The 20585-nt window shown below is 36.8% G+C and overlaps 1 protein-coding gene across 4 annotated transcripts; it reads right to left on the minus strand.

The window, feature by feature from the left end:
* Positions 1-6441: 6441 nt before the first annotated feature.
* LOC131320842 (ubiquitin-conjugating enzyme E2 7-like) lies at positions 6442-13290 on the minus strand. 4 transcript variants are annotated; one of them, XM_058351731.1, is made up of 6 exons: positions 12983-13290; positions 12786-12888; positions 11499-11596; positions 11308-11408; positions 7484-7561; positions 6442-6854 (listed from the first exon to the last, which is right to left on the minus strand). In XM_058351731.1, exons 1-6 carry the CDS (start codon positions 13029-13031, stop codon positions 6777-6779), a joined length of 507 nt encoding a protein of 168 aa, XP_058207714.1. In that variant the 5' UTR covers positions 13032-13290; the 3' UTR covers positions 6442-6776. The 4 variants fall into 4 exon arrangements, with proteins under 4 accessions (XP_058207714.1, XP_058207713.1, XP_058207716.1 ...); XM_058351732.1 differs by lacking the exon at positions 6442-6854 and adding an exon at positions 7979-8118 and having other exon boundaries at positions 7488-7561; positions 12983-13289; XM_058351730.1 differs by having other exon boundaries at positions 6442-7561; positions 12983-13289.
* Positions 13291-20585: the final 7295 nt, after the last annotated feature.

Raw genomic sequence — 20585 nt, forward strand, 5'->3', positions numbered from 1 at the left:
AGCATGGGGGGGTCTCCAAAGCGGATCTCCTTTGATGTACGACAATAGACCAGCATGCCTGTCTGAAATTAGACACAATTCTGTTCGATTTGTGACAAAATGTCTGAGGCATGACAAGAACCACCCCTAATTATCAACATCCTCCTTCTCCACAATGGCAAATGCAATAGGGAATATTTGATTTTTCGCGTCCTGACTCACAGCAACCAAGATTACACCCTTGTACTTTCCTGTTAGGAAGGTACCATCAATGTTTATCACAGGCCTGGAATATTTGAACCCTTCGATGGCTGGCCCAAATGCCCAGAAAAGACGATCGAACGTGCGGCATCCTGGTATGTTTGTATCTTTCGATAACATGATGTACTCCGTACCTGGATTTTTAACTTTCACCGCGGCTAAGAAACTTTCGACTTCTGCGTACGACTCATCCCAGTTCCCAAAAATTCTTGCTATAGCAATTTGCTTCGCAGCCCAAGTCTTCGCATACGATGGTTGGAATCCCTCTGGCCTATCTAAAATCATTGCTTGAAGGACCTTCACCTTCGTGCTTGCGTCTTTTTTCACGATAGGGGCAATAATTTCAAAAATGAATCGTGCGTCAAGATTATGATGATCTTGGGTTACACTCTCCGCAACGCAAGTGTGTGGTCCTGCGTATCGATGGATTATCCACTCATTGGCATCCTTACACTTTCTTGCTCTTAGTCGCCACTGACATGGGACCGGGTTCTTGCATTTGTACACCAACATAGTCGGTGACGATGCTGATGTCTTCACCACATTATTCTGTTGCATGCTATACTTCTTCACCGTATTCTGAACCTCCTCCTTTGAAAAGAAGATCTGCCAATAAAGTTCTATTGAGCCTCATATTGTTTCACGTTCTACTAAAAAAAATTACTTCATTTAAATTACGAGTAATAATAAATACATGTCCCTTAAATAGCTCATATTGTTCTATTGAGCTTATATGGGTCTCATTTATATAACCTGCAAGTACGAAAATTATTATCATACAGTATGAATTTGATGCGTTGTTCCCTGCTGCGACTAAGTGTATTGTTTTTGTCAAAACCAAACAAAAGTATTCATTTGGTGGTTTGTTGGAGAATTGGTACAAAGTGTCTTCAAGTATTTTCTACTTAACTGGCTTTTGCATAAATTGTTTTCTATCTTCTGTTTTCAAAAACTCATTCCAAACTAATTTCCATGGTTGTTTTCTCAACATTTTTAACGACCTTGTGTACTTTTACTTATTTCGTTCGTTTCTTTCTGATACCATCTAGCAAACCCAATTGTTCTCTTTTTCCTGTTATTTTGCTAAAGATTTATTGAAGTCTTAGATTTGGTCCTGATATAACTAGAGCAGTGAAGACCTCTGCAAAAAAGATTGTGTAGTAGGGATGGCAATTACCTCCGACCTGCCCTTGCCTCTGACCTCCCTGTCCGAGCGGGTATTCCCCACCCCATTTTAACCCGATGCAACCCCTATTATATTTTTTAATATTTTTGTTTGTATATATCCATATAGACATTCACTATTTTGATATATTAAGAGCAAAATACCCAATAATATATCACTTGGTCTTTATTTTCTTGGTTTCTATTTTTGTAAAGAACAAAATTAGTGAAAATTAGTACAGATATGGGGACTCGATTATTTCCCAGCAACTCCCTTGATTCCAACTCGCCCCATTGCCATCTCTACCGGAAAAGATATGTGAAATACTGTAACTTATACACATTTGTCAATCAAAGGAAGATTCACTGAGATGTCCCTATTTAACGATAATTCACAGCCAAACATAGTACAAGTAATGACATACATACACCTGATCATATGAAGAAATCAACTAAAAAACCTCTAGGAAAAACAAAGAAATCAATTTAGCATTATCTCTTTCAAATCACGTACTATTTCACACAAAGTACGTCGAAAAAACACACAACGATTTACGCTATTTGGGAGAGTTCTTCTTTTAGCATGACTCTTACACCAATATCAATATTTTGCATCCGATGTGACTTCCTAAGACAAAACCAATACTATATAAGTGATAGATATGCTAATTTGGTGGTTCACTGCTATGTGCTAATTATGTGGTGCATACATATCAAAACACTTTTTTCGGATATCGATAGACTTTTAACACATTATTCACTGCACCACCCTAGTGGCTGTGGTTATGCATATTCACACATTGATGTGGAGTGTAATCAAGAAAATATAGAAAGACAAAACCACCATAAATGGGACCAGCTGACATATGCTATTACGTATTCCAAAATCCAAATATATATGTAACTTTAGTTTTGGACTCAACTTGCCTTGTTTTGTCCTATTTGATATTAATTCTAAAAAGAAAGCAAACAAACAATTTCCTAGTCATGACAAACACAAGCAAAACTTCCAAAGAGGAATCCTAGCAAAGCTACCTACGTTAGCAACCTCATCACACATGGTCACAAAAAAATTCCAGGTTTAACATAATTATTTCCTCACACTCACATGACATAACTGTGTCACCACTAGCCTCATTTTTACACCTAGGCTCCATTTGTTTCAATGTAAAATAGTTTTTCCCATAAAATATTTTCCTCATTTTCCTTTGTTTGGTTGCTTATAAACTGGGTAAAATATTTTTATTGTCAAACATTTTCTCTCAAATCACCAAAAACAACTTACCAGATGAATCTCGGTAAATTATTTTACAAACCCCTCCAGCCCTCCCGATCTCAAGTTTCCACTGTCTCGCTCAACTTCCAACAGATTACAAGAGGCTCTCTCTCTCCCCACTTGAGTCAATTCCTATCCGATCCTCCATTTCTTACCCATTATGCATGTGAGTCTAATTTCGTTTTCTCTAATCAGAGAAAAAGACAGAGAGCATGGGTTTCTCAAGCACCAATTCATCATAACCCCTTAAGTCTCCCTGCTTGTTGCCCGAATCCAATAATGGAGGACAAATATTTTTGATCGATATAGCCAAACACCAAAAAATCAAAGTGCGGTAATTGTTTTCTAAGTAAAAGATTTTTCAGGAAAATATTTTTCTACGTAAAAGATTTTAAGTCGAAACAAATGGAGCCCTAGAAAACAAACTTTTCCTAGGGTTAGCCAAAAGTATTTTTACAGCCATGGGAGAGGTAAATGAAGCTTTCATTCAAGCAGTTGAACACAGGCCTACGAGAGGAGAGAGAGAGAGAGAGAGAGAGAGATACATACATATATACATACCTACGGAGAGAGAGAGAGATACATACATATATACATACCTACGGAGAGAGAGAGAGGGACTTACAATGAGAGGGAGGAGAGAATGACGAACGGCGACGTCGGAGATCGGAGAGAGGCGAACGGCGAACGGTGGTGAACGTACAGTACGACAATCGTAGATCGCGAGAATGGAGACAGTACAGCGTATGCGAGAAGCATACACTTTTGCAATCTGATCTGATTTTAAACCCTGACGCCTATCGAATATGCATCACGCATATGGAATATGCATCATGCACATTGGATATGCGTGATACACGCTGGATATCCAGCTGGCCCGGCTCGCATATGCCAGCGCGGATAATGCACATCCGATATGCGTGATGCACATTGAATGTGCGTTTTGAACTATTTTTAAAAATAGTTTGAAAAAACGTATATTTTGACAAATAGTTATTTGGAAACGCATAAATCGACAAAAAACTCGCACGGCACACCGACCACACCACCCCCTTCTGCCAAGAAACCAACATGTTGAGCAGCAACAACAAGGGCGGCGTTCGGAAGTGACGACATCAACTTCCAAGGGTTGAGCTCTGACGAATCAAGACAAGAACCCATCAAGACACTCCTAAAAAGACAGAAAAAGAAAACTCAGCAACAACAAATTCAACCCACTACTGTCGTGCCCCCGAACGGTAACCACAGCGCCACCGCCACAATGCAAGCCACCAAACACCGCACGCCAAACCCAGACCACGCCACACCAATAGCAGCCACCACGCCACACCTGAGCCACCAACAACCGCTACCACGCCGCACCCAGACCACTGACAACGCCATAGCCACCAAACAGTAGCTATCACGCCACAGCGCCAAGCGGCAGCGACTCAACTCGTCGAAAGGCGCAAGGAGGAGCCCAGAGGAACACCAGCGCTACACCGTCTTGATCTTCACTGTTAGGGCCCAAAGCCGAATACATCCTGCGGGATCTCGCCAGAAGTGGGAAGAGCAACAAGAAGGGGAGGAAAACCGAGGGAAGGGAAGGAAGAGGGAAGTCTCCACTGCAATGGAAAGGAGGGAGAGAAGGGAGGGAGGAGAAGGGTGAATTGGTTATTTCTAAATCTTAGGGAGGTGATGTGCAAAAGCCCCAAACCGCGGCAAGGTAATTCGTACTTGGCCACATTTTTTTTGTCTTTATTTAAACAAATTTTGCGTTTGTTAATTTTGCATTGATGTTTTTGTGAATTATTAGTTTGCCTAGATGAAAGGAATCTTTTGCATTGATGTTTTTGTGAATTATTAGTTTGCCTGGATGAAAGGAATCTAAAGGGCAAATAATTATGTTCAAGACTAAAACTTTTTTGAATAAAGATTAAAAAAAATCTAAAACAGACTGATTTTTGAATTATTTTTGTTATAATTCAGAAAAAATAGTCTTGAATATAATTTCTTACCTTTTCCGATTCCTCTCAATGATACGATCAATAATCTACAAAAAAAAAAATTAGCACAAAACTAACAAATGGAGTTTTTTTTAATAAAGACAAAAAACTAACTCCCCGGATTATTTAGCCAAAACAAGAAGTTTTAGCTTCTGGTAGCGTTTAGCCCTTGTGGCTTAAAGTCTACAACTTTTTTTTGTCGGGGAAAAAAGAGAACATCAGATTATATATAGCAAAGATACAAAAAAGTGTAAAATACCAACAAAAAAAAAAAAAAAAAGCCAAACAGCATTTTAACGAACTTGAAAAACCTAGCGTTCTAAACATTTCCTGCAATTTTGACAAGTGTTGAATGAAGTTAGCAAGGAACTGCAATAGTTTTAGCTTTTACTTCAAAATACTTAGGGAATTGATATTCACATCCCCTTTTTGTTATTCACACTCCCTTTTTTTGTTTTTAGCAAACAAAAAAAAAACCCGTACACTTTCAACACTTAAAAAAGAAGAAGTGTGGATAACAAAAAAGGGACGTGAATATCAATTTCCAATACTAAATGAAAATTCTTTCAAGTGTGAGAAAATCCATTAATCTGAATTGTAAATCCTATTTCTACTATTGCCAAATGTGACTCAGCTTCTTTTTATACAAACATTTTTTTGGCATTTCTTCTTAAATATGAGCGCGTGTTCTTATGGACAAGGTCACAAGAACTATTTCGTTTGAGAGCAAAACCTACCACTATTCGTATTTGTGGTCTCCATTCAGCTAAGGCAATTCTTATCCTGATTTGACATTGTCGTGTGGGTTAACCAAATTTCACCTCATTTTTCGCTTAGAAAGTAAGAGTGTGTTCTACTAACTAAAACAAATAGTACTTATTCTCCGAATTAAAAGCGATATATCATGAGAAAATGATCTGTCTCGTAAAGTGAAAAATAAATACTTAAAAATAAAAACTTTAGCAGAATGGAGCGTAAGTGATCCAGAAAAGTGTAACAAACTGAAATATTAGAAACGAAAATAAAATTTAACAAAATGAAAGAGCTCTGCTATTCACACATATTGAAAATCTATACCTGCAAGTAAAGATTCGATTTAGACCCATTTCGGGTTTCCAAAAAATGATCTGAGCCGCTCATTTTGTTTAAAATATTATGTTTAAAGTCCTTGTAAAAACTCATCTCAATAGAATAATGGTAGAGACGTTTATGAAACCTCCAACTTTGTCACAGAATTCAAGCCTGAATTTTAAAGCAAAGTTGGATGTATCATTAACGCCCATACCGTTATCCAATTGAGTTAATTTTTTAAAGGGACCCTAAACATAATATTTTAAATAAAATGAGCAGCTTGGATTAATTTGCAGATTTTAAACAAAATGAGCAGCTTGGATTAATTTGCAGATATAGATTTTTTATCTGTGTGGATATCCTTTCTCAAAATGAAATAACCCACCAAGGTTTTACCAATGTCATGCAATAGGCAAATACTTGAAGTTCAACGCTCAATGCTAGAGTTCCAATCTGTATAACTGCTGGTCGAGACTGACTGTACATATCTTTGGCACTCCTACACAGTGGGACCTTATCTTAAATCCCAACAATGGTGCGGTGAGATTTCTTGAAAATGATTATGCGGTGCTATGGCTATAACCATTCGATAAACCACGTGATCCACATCCCCCCCCCCCCCCCCCCAAAAAAAAAACAGCTATGTTAAAATCATGCATTGGTAAAGGGAGTTACTAAGGAAAGGAAATTGATGGAGGAACCAAATGAATACACAGTTTGTACCATTCGACTAACAAACCTGTCTTTACTCTTAGAAATTGTGAGGATAACTGTGCTCATAACTGAACTAGTTTAGGGAAATAAAGATTGATAAAAGAAATCCTCAAAAGTACCACACACAAACTAGCAATTGCATTTCCAAATAACATACCTAAAATTTGTGTCCCCCAAACGAGCATAGATAATAGATTGAGAATGATAACTTCACTGAATTCTACACGGAGCCATAAATAGTCCGATGGAAAGCCAGTTCCTTGGACACAATGAAAAACTTTCGGTCTTTTCCCCATAGAAGTCGGACAAAGCAGCATAACAGCAGTTCACAACATTTCTTGCGACTTTCTCACGCAGCGGCTGACTTTCTTCCTGAACTCCTCCCTTCTCTCTCTCCAATCTTTCTGCAATCAGGCGAAAAAAGGGAGTAAGAATATGGGTTGGTGACAAATTGAGGCAAACTAAAACAAAGGACAAAAACCAATAAGGCATAAAAAACAGAACAATTGAGCACAGAACATCTTCATGTTAACTTGAACAAGAACCCATTCAACTGAATTTCTCATAACAAACTAGACTTCCACGATTTTCACGTCATCAACACAAAAACCCATAATGTGCAGTCTGGGATTGAATGAATTATGAAAAGATGAACACAAATCCCAACCAATGTTTTCAACCAAAAAAAAAACCCCCCATAAAGATGAGTTTTTAATGAGGTGAAAAGAAGCTAATAATCTTCAAGCTTGTCTCTCTACACATGCGAAGTTCCCATGTGTGCAAAGGCGATAAGCATGCAAAGGCGATAAAAAGTTTTATGGCACATGTAGCCTTGTGTCCAACGCTTGTTGGCAATGCATGCTAGGAGCTGTGCTCATGCTTGGTGGCCCTAATAGAAAGATGAATAAAGGGCAAAAGGGGAGAAAACACAGGAAGGGGATAAAGGGCAGAGGAAAGGAAGGTGGGGGTGGGGGAAGTCTTCATAACCCAGTTCTGAAAAGAATAAAAAAGATAATATCATCGACTCTCTTACTGCAGCTTCCACATTTGCAGGAGACTCGTCATTAGGACTTGAAAGCATTGATATGATGCTCAAAACTATGCTCTCAACCTGCATAGTACATTTCAATCTATTTAGTTGCAGGTTTTACAAAAAGAAAAACGAGGTAGCAAACCATGTAACATCTAGCAGAAAAAAAAAAAAAAAACAGGAATAAGCTTATTATTAACAGATAAAAAGCAAAATGGCCAAAAAATTCTGGATAACTCAACAACTAAGAACAGCAACACAAAAGAACTTGTTGACTTGTTGCGCCAAAAAGTCATGAAATAAATTTAAATTAATTCAATATAACTCTTCCCAAATAGTAGAAAAACAACCAAACCCATGAATCGCCGCAACAAGCCACCCCACCCCAATTAGCATTTATCAATTACTCAAGACCACAAAGGGCCCCAACGCTTAACTCTAACACCTCCTGCTGTGAAAATGATACAATTGTTTTAACAGTAGCAAACTACGGATTACCTCCCTATGGTTTGGCTGTTTTGCAGATGACCTCCCTATGTTTTAATAATGACCAATTCACTTGCCTGTAGTTTTGGAGTAAAGTGCAACAGTTGCATATTCCATCCAAAGAAACGGTGCATGTGCCACACTTGCTCCAACTGCATTTATGGTATGAAATTTTTCACTTTACTGGAAAAGAAGTATCCTAACAGGACAATAATACCCTTGGTTCATCTTCTTCCCCAAATCACAATATATGACAAGTGAAAACACAAGAAATTGTAAAAGAAGAAAAGGAAACCCAGTTGGGATTTTTCTTCCCTCCACTGTTCTCTCTCTCCCCCTCGTAATCTCTCTCCCTCTCTTATCTCTCTCTTTCCAGAATAGGCTTACGTAGACCGGTTTTTAGAACAGAGAATTTTATGCCTATGTTGCAAATTACACTGAGCACCAATAACAAGACTAATCCAATACGTCCGAAATCAGCAACATAAACAGAATCACTGAACAGAATAGAACTCGAATTGGTAAAATCGAACGATTATATGACGACTGATGATGATTCGATAAGCTACAGCAAATTAGGGCGAAATGAAATTAGGGAAGAAAGGAGAGTAAGAACAGACACTCCTCCGGCGATGAGGGACTTGCAGTTGCAGATGCTCAAGAGATCGAGTGAGTGGGAACCTTGACTCCTTCACTGGCAATCTTGGCTTCCTCCACCAGATTGACGATCGCCGACACCTCCGTCTCGCCCGTCTTCCCTACTACATCCTCAGAGGCCATTCAAGAAAACCCTAACTAACTCGCCGCCGCCATCAGAGACTTTTTCCGGTGATCCCAATGGAAGGAGAAGATGCTGTTGTTCTTTCGTGAGAAATGGGCAAAGCAAGATTCAAATATCTGCTCCAATTCATTTACGTTGCAACAAAAGAAACTATCTGCCCCTGCCCCACTCAGCCCTTCGTCCTTCTCTGCCCTAGAAACAAAACCCTCTCTAAAAACCTTACAAACATGACACCCAACACCCTCCACCACCTCAGTCCTCTCTCTCTCTAAAAACCTTACCAGAGCTTCAACAATGGTGGACGACAAAGGTGGCCACCAGCCCTGACGAACGCAAAAACCCCCACACGCTCAGCCCTGACGAACGCAAAAACCCCCACACGCTCCTCCACGTCAGGATTCTGGTGGTCGCCTTTGTCCTCTGCCATTGTTGAGGCTCTGGTAAGGTTTTTAGAGAGAGAGAGAGAGAGAGAGAGAGGTGGAAGAGTGTATCATATGTACGATTTTGTTTCTAGGGCAGAGAAGGACGAAGGGCTGAGTGGGGGAGATATTTTCTTTTGTTGGTGCCCGTGTGTATCTTGATGATTGTGTATGAGATGAGCGGGGTATGGAAGTACGTGCTGATGACTGTGTACAAAGGACGGGTTCATGTTAAAATATAAAAAAGACGGGGGTATTAGAGTCATTTCGTATTTTCTGTTAACAGAGTTAAAGTTACACTTTACTCCAAAAGTATAGGGAGGCAAACCGGTCATTAGTGAAACATTGGGAGGTCATCTGCAAAACACAGCCAAAATACGGGGAGGTAATCCGTACTTCTGCAAAACACAGCCAAAACACGGAGAGGTAATCTGTACTTTGCCCAAGATACTTTTACTCCTGTTAGAGCATTATGATATCCATGTATGGATTTATGCATTAAAAAGTTCTAAGTAAATCAAGAAGAGGGGTATAACTGGCCCTTTAGCACGAAGTGGGGGCCGGGGCGGAAGTGGGGGTACCTAGAAGCTCCTAAGGTTGGGAGTGTCTGTGTATTTTTATATATTTAATAAAAATATATATACTACCGTATTTTTAGTTTATCTTATACAGGTTAATATATATATATATATATATATATATATATATATATATATATATATATATACGGAACGGTTCAATGGACACCCTAAAAAAACACTTAAAAAAACACCCATAATCTCAATCTCATAGTTCCCGATCAAATTTTTATGATCCGAACCGTTCAATGTGTGCAGAATGTGATTTTAAGGGTACCCGCAAGAAATTAGCAAAAAAAATGACCGGGAAAGGTTTGATTTGAGCAGTTTTTATTTGAACCGTTCAATAAAAAACTGTTCGAAACTGTTCGGATCAAGTCCTTCCCGGTCATTTTTTTTGCTGATTTCTCACGGGTACCCTTAAAATCACGTTCTGATCACATTGAGCGGCTCGGATCATCAAAATTTAATCCGGAACTATGGGGTGTTTTTTTAGGTGTTTTTTTAGGTGTCCCCGGAACCGCCCTGATATATATATATATATATATATATATATATATATATATATATATATATATATATATATATATATATATATATATATATATATATATATATATATATACAGTGTCATTTTCTTAGTTAACATTAATATTGACATGCAAAGCCTCAAAAGAGTTTTGATCCAAACTTAAACAATAACGATGACCCAAGCCCTGTTGCTCGAGTCCAGCGACGAAGAATAACGATGGCATCCCTCCCTCCCTGTGAGCTCCCATCTCTTGACAGAGCGTGATCCCGTCTCAAGGGGAACAATGCTCCCGTCACGTTTCTGAGTGACAAAAGCCTACTGTCTGGGCAATTCCTGCAGCTAAGAACTGGCCTATTTCGATAGACTTTATCAATTTACATTAACCCTTAACATTGGTCTATTAATTTTATCTAAGGTGAAAGAGATACAACAACTAAACAAGGAAACCTAATTCTATTGCAGCATTTTTTACACTCGTATTTCTTTACTTACCAATCTGTCCCCTTTCACCCGGAATAACTGAACAACCAGGTTTCTACCTCGGCCATACCGGGTGTAGCATTGGTCAGAGAAGACACACAATTCACAAGAAAAAAAAGTTGATGCAAAAAAGCAATGACTAGCTTACAAACCAAATAAACCCTCTACATTAGTATGCTGCCAACAACTAAAACAGGTAGACAATGGTCAGATTTCAAGAGCCAGAGGTCTTGTGTTCGACTGGTGGATTTGTGTGGGGGTGGGCCTAGTGACCTTGCCTAGGGTAGGTTCCCCATTTACCAGAAAGGGGAAAAAAACATAAAACACCACCTTGGTTGGTTCTCATTTTTGAAAGTTATTTTTGATGTAATGAGTGATAATGAGTGGAGAGAGATAGAGAGAAAAAGGTATTGAAAAACATGTAGAGAGGAAAATGAGATGAGATGAGATGGGAACCAAACAAGGTGTGCAATCGAGAAACGAAAACTGTTAGTGCACTAAAATTTTAACACGAAAAAAGACGATGACTGAAAAACAATTTTTTGTAATACCGTATGAACTGGTGTCCACCGCTCACTTGCAAGTTCATAGCCATTCGGGTCCTCACCAGGAGGATGAAGGATCGAAATGCAAACTTTTCCATCAGGATAAACTGCAGGTCAAACATCAAACTGGAAGCAATCAACCACCATAAAGAGACACAATTAAGTAGAGAAAACTAAATACACAAGACACCACTAACCATTTGGATGCCATATATCTGAGGTAAACTTCACAGTCGGAGGGCTGTTTGGATAATTAGATGGGAAGGTCATGATAGCATTAAAAAATCCTCCCTCACTGCAAGGATTTTCCAAATAGAAACATAGTCGGAACAGACATCACAATCCGGAACAATGTTCTACATAAAAAAGGATATCATGGCTGATCCAAACTAACAGATTAATGAAGAAAGGAAAAGAAAAACCATCAATAGCAACAATGACAATGAGGAGCACTCCAGCATCTCTTTACTAGCAACTTCCAGAGCTCACTAGTTTCATCCAGTGGAATAGTTCAAAAAGCTTCACCGACATTAATTGCCACCAAGGAATGGCCTTATCTTCCTATCAACGTAACATGTATCAACCTTTAAGAGTCTTTAAAGTAAAATGCCACACAAACCGGAACCAAGAGCGGTTGTAAGAAATGAATAGTTGAGTTCTCTCACTATAATGTTTGGATAAGAAGATGCCAAAGCATATGAGAAGGGATACTAGGCAAATTTCTTTTTCTTCCTTTATATTGTAATGGGCAACCTCTGAATTATTAACAAAATTTCTCACCAAAATTAGCACAGAAGAATTCTCTCACTCCATCTCCGACACTTTCTCACCTAATTTCACTTAGACAGCAGGTCTAAAAGCAATTTCAAGTGCCCGAATACTGATTAATGGAAAACAGAAGAAGGAAACCCCAACAAACCCTTACTTCTAGCCATGTTTAGAATATATATTTATATATATACCCGGACAATCAATCCAATGATTTGCTAAACTTTTACAAATTGTCAGCAACTGTGAATCTTAAAAATTAAAAGTAAACAATCCACAGCGGCGTACCGATGATGAGGGCTCGGCAATTGAATGAACCCCTAAACTAACATGCACCCCACACGACCATCAAATCAAACAAAACAACCAACATTCATCAACCAATTCTGATCATAAACTCGAATGCAAAAATCCAAACCCAGAAAAATAACAAAAACCCTCAAAAATCAATCATGATTGTCAAATGAAATCAAACATAGCAAATAAGGAAGGCTAAAAAAATCCAATCTTTAGACAGTTTGTATAGTGGAAAAGAATCCAAAGCTTCAATCCAGAAAAATACTAACTTAATTGCTCACCCTATCATTCAATCAACGAAAACCCAATCCGACAAACAACACATTAGATCAATCATGACAGTCAATTGCAATCAAAACACAACAACACGTAAGCAAAAAAAATCAAAACTTTACGCAATTGACGGATAAAACACTAACTATAGAGTATCCTGTGGTCCCATAATGGTGACACTCCACTCGAATAAGTTGGTTTCATCAACCAAGCCGGCCGAGAAGCCATCGACGGGGTGTTTACAGAGATCTGCGCGTAGAAAAGACGAACCGATCGATTAAAATTGGGAATTGAAGTGAAAATCAAAACCCTAAGGAATAGATGAATTAATTGATGGGTATACCTTTGAGCTGTTTTTGGAGAAGGAGGCTTGCTTGAGATGGAGAAGCCATCGAAGGAAAGATAAACGAGAAAGAGAGAGAGAGAGAGAGAGAGAGAGAGAGAGGGAGGTTTTAGGGGTGCCGAAAGTGGTAGAAGGTAAAGAGATGCTACAAGGAATACCTAATTGGGTTTGGGCCTTGAATAAATTTGACACAGATTTTTTCCTATGCGTAGTGTATATCAAGACGAAGATAGAGGGACGAGGAAAGAGGGAGCTGATTATTGAGTCCACGTCTCTCTCTCTCTCTCTCTCTCTCTCTCTGTGTGAATAAATTTCTCCTTCCTTCTCTCTCTAGGACTATAAGGAGATTGAAAGCTGTAAAAAGATTTATTTTTAGGGAATTGATTTCTACCCCTTTTTTTATAAGTGTGTGTGTGTGTGTGTGTATATATATATATATATATATATATATATATATATATATATATATATATTTCCTTTTTTGAATTTTAGTGTTAAAATTGGATTTTTTTTTTTGCTAAAAGACAAAAAAGATAGTGTGAATATCAAAAAGAGAGTGTAGAAATCAATTCTCTATTTTTATCCCCTTGGTTTTGTTTTTTGCAACATAGAATGGCATAATTTTATAGAGGTTAGGGGTTCAAATTCTTAACCTAAATGGACTTCGACAAAATATCCAATTAATTCAAAGGCTTATTTTTTTTTAACAGTTTTGATAAATCACTTGAATTACCTTTCTTATTCAGAGGGTGCAAATATTAGAATTGGAAGAAGAATAATTAATATTTTCGTTTGGCATATGTATAAATTAGGGGTGAGAAAAAAATCTGTTAAACCGAGAATTCAGTCCAAATCGAAAGGTTTGGTTCGATTTTTTTAATAGTATGGTTTGGTCATAGATTTAAAAAATTAAAAACCGCGTTATATGATTTAGTTTGTGGATTGGCGTTCACGGTTATGATTCCAAACCAAGAATGGCTTAGGGCTTTTCTTAGGGCTTTTAGTTTGTGGATTGGTTTGGTATCAGAGCCAAGAATGGCTTAAATTAATTTGTTAGTGCAAGTATAAATTACTCTAACATGAGGATGCCTTTTAAATAAAATTAACAAGTTAAAATCTTTAAATGTAAGAGAACATTTTGGATAGTGGGACGTCATCCAAGTTGCGTTCGAATTTGTCCGGCTATGAGGACCCGAGAAGGGTAATTTGGCCTTGCTCCGGTAAACCGTTGACATACGTGCTATCTATAATGTTCCCTTCCATTTAAAAAGAAAAAGAAAAAGAAGGCAAATCACGAGAGAATAATTTATATGGGCACTAACACAATCATCTCAAGATGAGAAGATTATTTAGATCTGATAATGATAGAATTAAAAATACTGAACTAGTAGAATATGCTAATGTGCAAAAACAATTAATTAAAACCAGTGGACGATTCCTCCAATTCGTCCTTCAACCATTTATGGGCATGGTTTGTTTGAATTAAAAAGTAGCATGGCAATAAAAACCATGGAAAGAACTGAAAGCTTAGAGCTTAATGATAAGATAATAAATCTTAAGGATCGAAGTGATTTAATTGCTCATATGCGTAATTATAAATATGTCCATATTGGTTTGATGCAAATAGCCTTAAACCATTAACTTTGTTAGGGATGGATACTTGCCTTCAAGTAACCTTCAGAGATGGCAGGTGTAATAATTGGAGATCTTCAATAATGGGGGCTGTTGAGACCAGTCTATGTCATGGTCCAGTTTATTTCAATGCTTATCCTAATTTAACACTTTCACTCACAGATAGGAATATAGGTGAAGCATTTAATTGTAGGATTTAGACCAAAGGTTATGACTTTCTACTAGGGTCTGAAGTAATAGCAATAGTTTATAGAATTTACTATAAAATTATGAATACTATTAATCCAAAGGTTCGCCAATTAGGACCTCATGATCAAACTGTCTTAATAGAGACAAATATGTTGACATCTAATATAGCAACCAATAGGCTTATTAATTGGAAGGAAATTACTTTTCCTGAAAATTGGACTATTAATAATGTTGTCCTCCCTGGACCCATTATAAATCAAATTGAACAAATAGTTCAAGACAATGATAGAACTGTTTCCTAAAATTTTAGGAATTCTTTGTTGGATCGCTACCCTCGAAGCAGAAGTGCTAGGAGTAGTTTTTCTGCAACCCAATTACCTTATAGGGTTAGTATCCCTACAACCAATAGACATTCTACTTCTGAAACTCCTGAGTCCCATCCTCCAATAGAGGACACGAACCTTACAAGTATAAGAATATCTGAAAATCAGATTCCTTATGGAGTCTATCATTGTCACACCCTCGATTTTCAACATAAATATAAGAGATTTTCATTTATAAAACCTCACAATTATCCGTACAATAACCCAAAAAGGATTTAACATGTCCATTTCCATAAATTACACTTCAACGTCCAAATGTTTACAAAAAATACATCATCAGCTCAACGGCCCCATTATCAACAAAAGTATCAAGTATTCTAGAGTTAAGGTTTACAATATCCTCATACCAAAGTAATATCAAAAGGAGTTACAAATACATCTTCCAAAAAGTGATTTACAAAGATGAATGTATAACTTCTTCGAGTTAGCTTTCAAAATCATGTCCATGCCCAAGCACTCCAAGAATGCAACTACTGCCCAAGGTTAGTACCTGAAATGTAATGCAAGGTCTGAGCTACACTAGCCCAGTAGAAAGCTTTAATCTAGCAATGCATGCGCATGAAATGTAAGGATATGATCACAAGATGAACTATGGCAACCAAATCCAACGGAAGGGCAACAATAGTAATCCAATTCCAACCTTTCGTTTCCAAAACCAATCATGTATGTCAATGAATAACCTTTGCAAGCACCATATGTCAGAACATGTCTCGTACATGTGTCATGAGCTGAAGCTCTTACTGGGTCAATTAAAGGACCCCAATGTCCTCTGCCAGGCACTTTACCCATCGGGCTGTCCTGAAGTATCAAGTACAAGCATATAGCTCATGCTGGGCCAATTAAAAGACCCCGATGTCCTCTGCCAGGCACTTTACCCATTTGGGATGTCCTGATGTGTACTTGTCGTATCCGTAAAGTTTTGAAATCCTTTTTTCCAACCAGTCCGTACCGTTCAAATCCAACTTTGATTTATAATACGATTTTCGTAAAATCAAGTTCAAATGAGCATTAAGGTCATGGATACATTCAATGAAGTCATTAGGTATGAGTAATTGAGTTAAGGGATCATTTGGGAAGTGTTTGGATAGGTTGGAAGTGATTGAAAATCAAAATGGTGAAAAATGAAGTAAAACAGTGAAAGCTGGAGATAAGCAACAGGTATCGACACCTAGCACAAAGGTATCGATACCATTTGGTCAAAATTGGTTCCAGACGCAAGGGTATCGATAACAATGACGAATGGTATCGATAACAAGTGATTTTCTGGGTTTTGAAGCACAAAAGTATAGATAACAATAGTGAAGGTATCGATAACAGTTCATTTCGAGCAGATTTTCTGCAGATTTTCATGGGTTTAACAGCAACAACAACCACAACAACATCAACAACGATCAATGGCAAGAATCAAGCTACAAGAAACAAGTCATAAACATATATTGAAAGTTAGAACTCCCTACCTCAAAGATTGAAGAACAAACTCAAAGATTTTCCAAGCCCTAGCCCCAAATTTTGAAACCGGATGAAATGCACCTCCATCAAGCTTAATCCGATGAGAAACGAGCTCCAATACGCATAGGAATGAAAGATTGGAGGTGGGTTTTAAATGGGTTTTGAGGTGGTTTGGTGGAAAATGGGTTAGAGTGAGAAAGAGAGGGAGAGACCGAGAGACAGAGAGATGGACGGGAGAGAGGGAATGAGGGGTGTGAGTGTGTTTCTCACACTCCTCCCTATACATACTCATACAAATGCATATTACACATTCACCCAAGTCTTCTAAACTTTTGCACATCGAACCCCTCGATCCAATATCCATATTATATCATCAATCATCCTTTACGAAACAATTTAACTTTATTAAATGAAATTACGAGTTCACAATCATAATCCTTCCATTCCTAATATGGGGGAATCCCCTACAGCTAGTGAAATGAATTTTACTCTTAATGGTAACAATTGAGATTTGCACTCTTGAAATGAGGAGAGAAATAAATCAGGATTTTTTCCAATCAAAATATAAAGATTTTAGAAAATCGTATTTCTCAAAATACGATGAGAATCAACTACAAATTTTCAAAAAAGAATTTTATAATTGGATAGAATATTCAAAAAAGATTGTTCCTTTTACCCAATGGTTTTATGGTAAATATTTTACAGAATTAAATCAATCCATCAATGTTATGGAAGATTTTCATATAAACTGAAAATCTATGACTGGATCCATAATTAGAGCTGTCTATCCTCCAACTATCCCTTTGAAATAAGAAGGAAGTTCTGAATCGGACTCCTTGACCTTAGAAACTGTAGCTTTTGTTAAACCTACAGAAGGAAGAATTATACCAATCTACATCTTAGTATTGTTGGAACTCAATTGGTCCGAATAGAAGGACAAATAGCCCAAATTCTGAAGAACTTAAGAATCTTAAACCTAAGGAAAAAGAACATGAATCCAAAACCTTTCTTACTAATATTCGACTTACTGTATCAATAACAGGATTTAATTTAAGTAATCCAAAGAAGAATTCAGAATTATTGGATATGAATTAGGAAAAACGCTAAATGGCCTTTCTATTAATGTTATTTCTAAAGAATTAGAACCAGAAATAAGTAATGAAGAAATTTCAGAGATGGAGGCTACCTTTCTCCAATCCCAAAAATGATACTATTAATAAAATCTAATATCCTATCTAGAAATTTCCTTACGCATGGTCGGATAGATATTATTATCCTTGGCCTAGTCCCCAGGATATGTTATATGAGGAATATGGTTTCCATTGACAAAATTCTTTTAATGGCAAAAACCATATATAAATGGAATGTAGATAGTATGACTGAATACCAAATTTTTGGAGTCGTACCCCAAATTATGATGTACACTACTATTTGTATACAGAATAAAAATACTGACAAAGAAATAGCCAGTTTCATAACACCTGGTTTTACAGGTATGATTAAAGGATGGTGGGATAATGTTTTAAGTTCAACCCAGCGTTCAGAAATTCTAAACGCAGTAAAAATGGAAAATGGTACCCCACAGCAAGATGTTGTTTATACACTTGTTCAATCAATCATTCTTCATTTTGTTGGTCAATGGGATAACCAAAGAGAAAGGAGTAGAGAATTACTCTAGAATCTTAAATGCCCAACGATAACTCATTTTCGTTGGTGTAAAGATGTGTTCTTAGCTAAAGTCATGCAAAGACATGATGCTAATAGTGAGCATTGGAAATCAAAATTTATTGATGGTTTACCTCACTTTTTTGCTGAGAAAATTAGGAATAAGTTGAGGGATCAACATGATGGTTTGACCATTATGTTTGATAATTACACTTATGGACAATTAGTCTCCATAATTATTCAACAAGGATTAACTTTATGTAATGACATAAAACTCCAAAACCAATTGAAAAAACAACACTTGACTGGTAAACAAGAATTGGGACAATTCTGTGATCAATTTGCCTATGATATGGATACATATCTAAAAGCTTATAAAAAGAAGAATAGTAGTAATAAAACTATGAAAAAAAATTATAAGAAAAAATCTTTTAAGAAAAGGAAGACAGAGCAATCTGGCTCCAAAGAATATGCTCCTCAAAAGAAGCAAAGTAATAAATCAAAAAAAAGGGTTGCAGCAAAATGTTTTAAATACGGGAAAATAGGACATTATGCTAATAAGTGTAAGACCAAGAAAAAGCTTAATGAGCTTCAAATAGATGAGGAGTTAAAACAACAACTCTTCAAACTTATGTTAGATTCTAGTGACTCGAAATCATATGGTAATCCAAATTCAGAGGATCAGATTAATGAGACATTTTTTTTTATCCCTATGCTGAATTTGCAATATGTTATATTGATGATGTTTTGATATTTTCTCAGAACATAGACCAGCATATCAAACATCTACGAATTTTTAAAGATGTCATTAAAAGAACTGGTCTAGTAGTTTCAGCTCCTAAGATGAAATTATTCCAGACTAATGTCAGGTTCCTCGGACATAATATTCACCAAGGAAAATATATTCCTATTGACAGGAGCATAGAATTTGCTTCTAAATTTCCAGATTAAATAAAAGAGAAAATCCAATTGCAAAGGTTTCTTGGAAGTCTCAATTATATAAGAGACTACTACAAGGAATTAGCCCAGGGTTCGGCTCCTTTATATGGAAGACTTAAGAAGAATCCTCCTCCTTGGACAGAGCGTCATACTAAGGCTGTCCAAAGAATTAAATTGAAGGCTAAGCAATTGCCATGTCTAGCAATTGGTAATCTAGAGTGGAGGAAAATTGTGGAGACAAATGCTTCTAATGTTGGTTATGGAGGCATCTTAAAACAACATAACCCATATGCTTCCAGGAGGAATTGGTTAGATTCACTTTTGGTCTCTTTAAGAATGCTTAAGCTAATTACAACACAATAAAGAAAGAAATTCTTTCTATTGTTAAATGCATAAACAAATTTCAGGATGATTTACTAAATCAACATTTTCTTCTTAAAGTAGATTGCAGTGCAGTAAAGCAGGTTTTGAAACAAGATATTAAAAGCCTTACTTCAAAGCAAATATTTGCTAGATGGCAGTCTGAATTATCTGCATTTAATTTTGATATTGAATATATAAAAGGAGAAAGTAATTCTCTCCCTGATTTCCTTGCTCGTAAATTTTTACAAGGATAAATGCATTTGATCGGAAGACTTGATATAATTAACTAAACAAGATTTCGGGAAGACTGTATCAAAGATCTTGAAAATATAAGGTCTAATATATCTAGAAATTCTTACAAGGTTAATTTGGCCATTTATCGTCACAAGATTGCTCAATTACAATAAAAATTAAATATTTTAGCTGCATAGGATGGTTCTTAGCAAAATTGAAATTATTCAAGGAATAAGATATCATAAAAATCGAATAAGATATCTAAATAGTATTTCTGATATGTCAATTCATGTTAAAAGGATAAATTTGGCATATCACAGAAGGCGAATTGCCAAACTGGAAGAACAATTACATATCTTAGCAGCTTGATAGCTCATGTCGATAATTTAAATCTTGAATCTTTTCTTAAACAAGCTTGTCCCTCAATTACGGGAAAAAGACTCAAATTTTTAATTGCAAACGATAAAAAATTCAGAACATTTATGAGAAACTCGGTACAGGCTAATAGGGAACACAATTTTTACAGATATCTTCCAACGAGATTCTACTTAAAAAGGTGGGCAAGTGCTAAAATAGCCCTCAACCAATTCCATGATGAATATGGTTATTCAGACTCAGATGAAGATGACGATATAGTCAAAAATTATCAAAATAAGAAACTTCAACAAATTCAAAATAGACTGAATATACTGGTTGATGCTTAATTTTGTATCATGAATCGACCTCCAGATCGAGGACATGGACAGGGA

This window comes from Rhododendron vialii, chromosome 3a (genome assembly GCF_030253575.1).
Source record: "Rhododendron vialii isolate Sample 1 chromosome 3a, ASM3025357v1".
In the NCBI taxonomy this organism is placed as follows: Eukaryota; Viridiplantae; Streptophyta; class Magnoliopsida; order Ericales; family Ericaceae; genus Rhododendron; species Rhododendron vialii.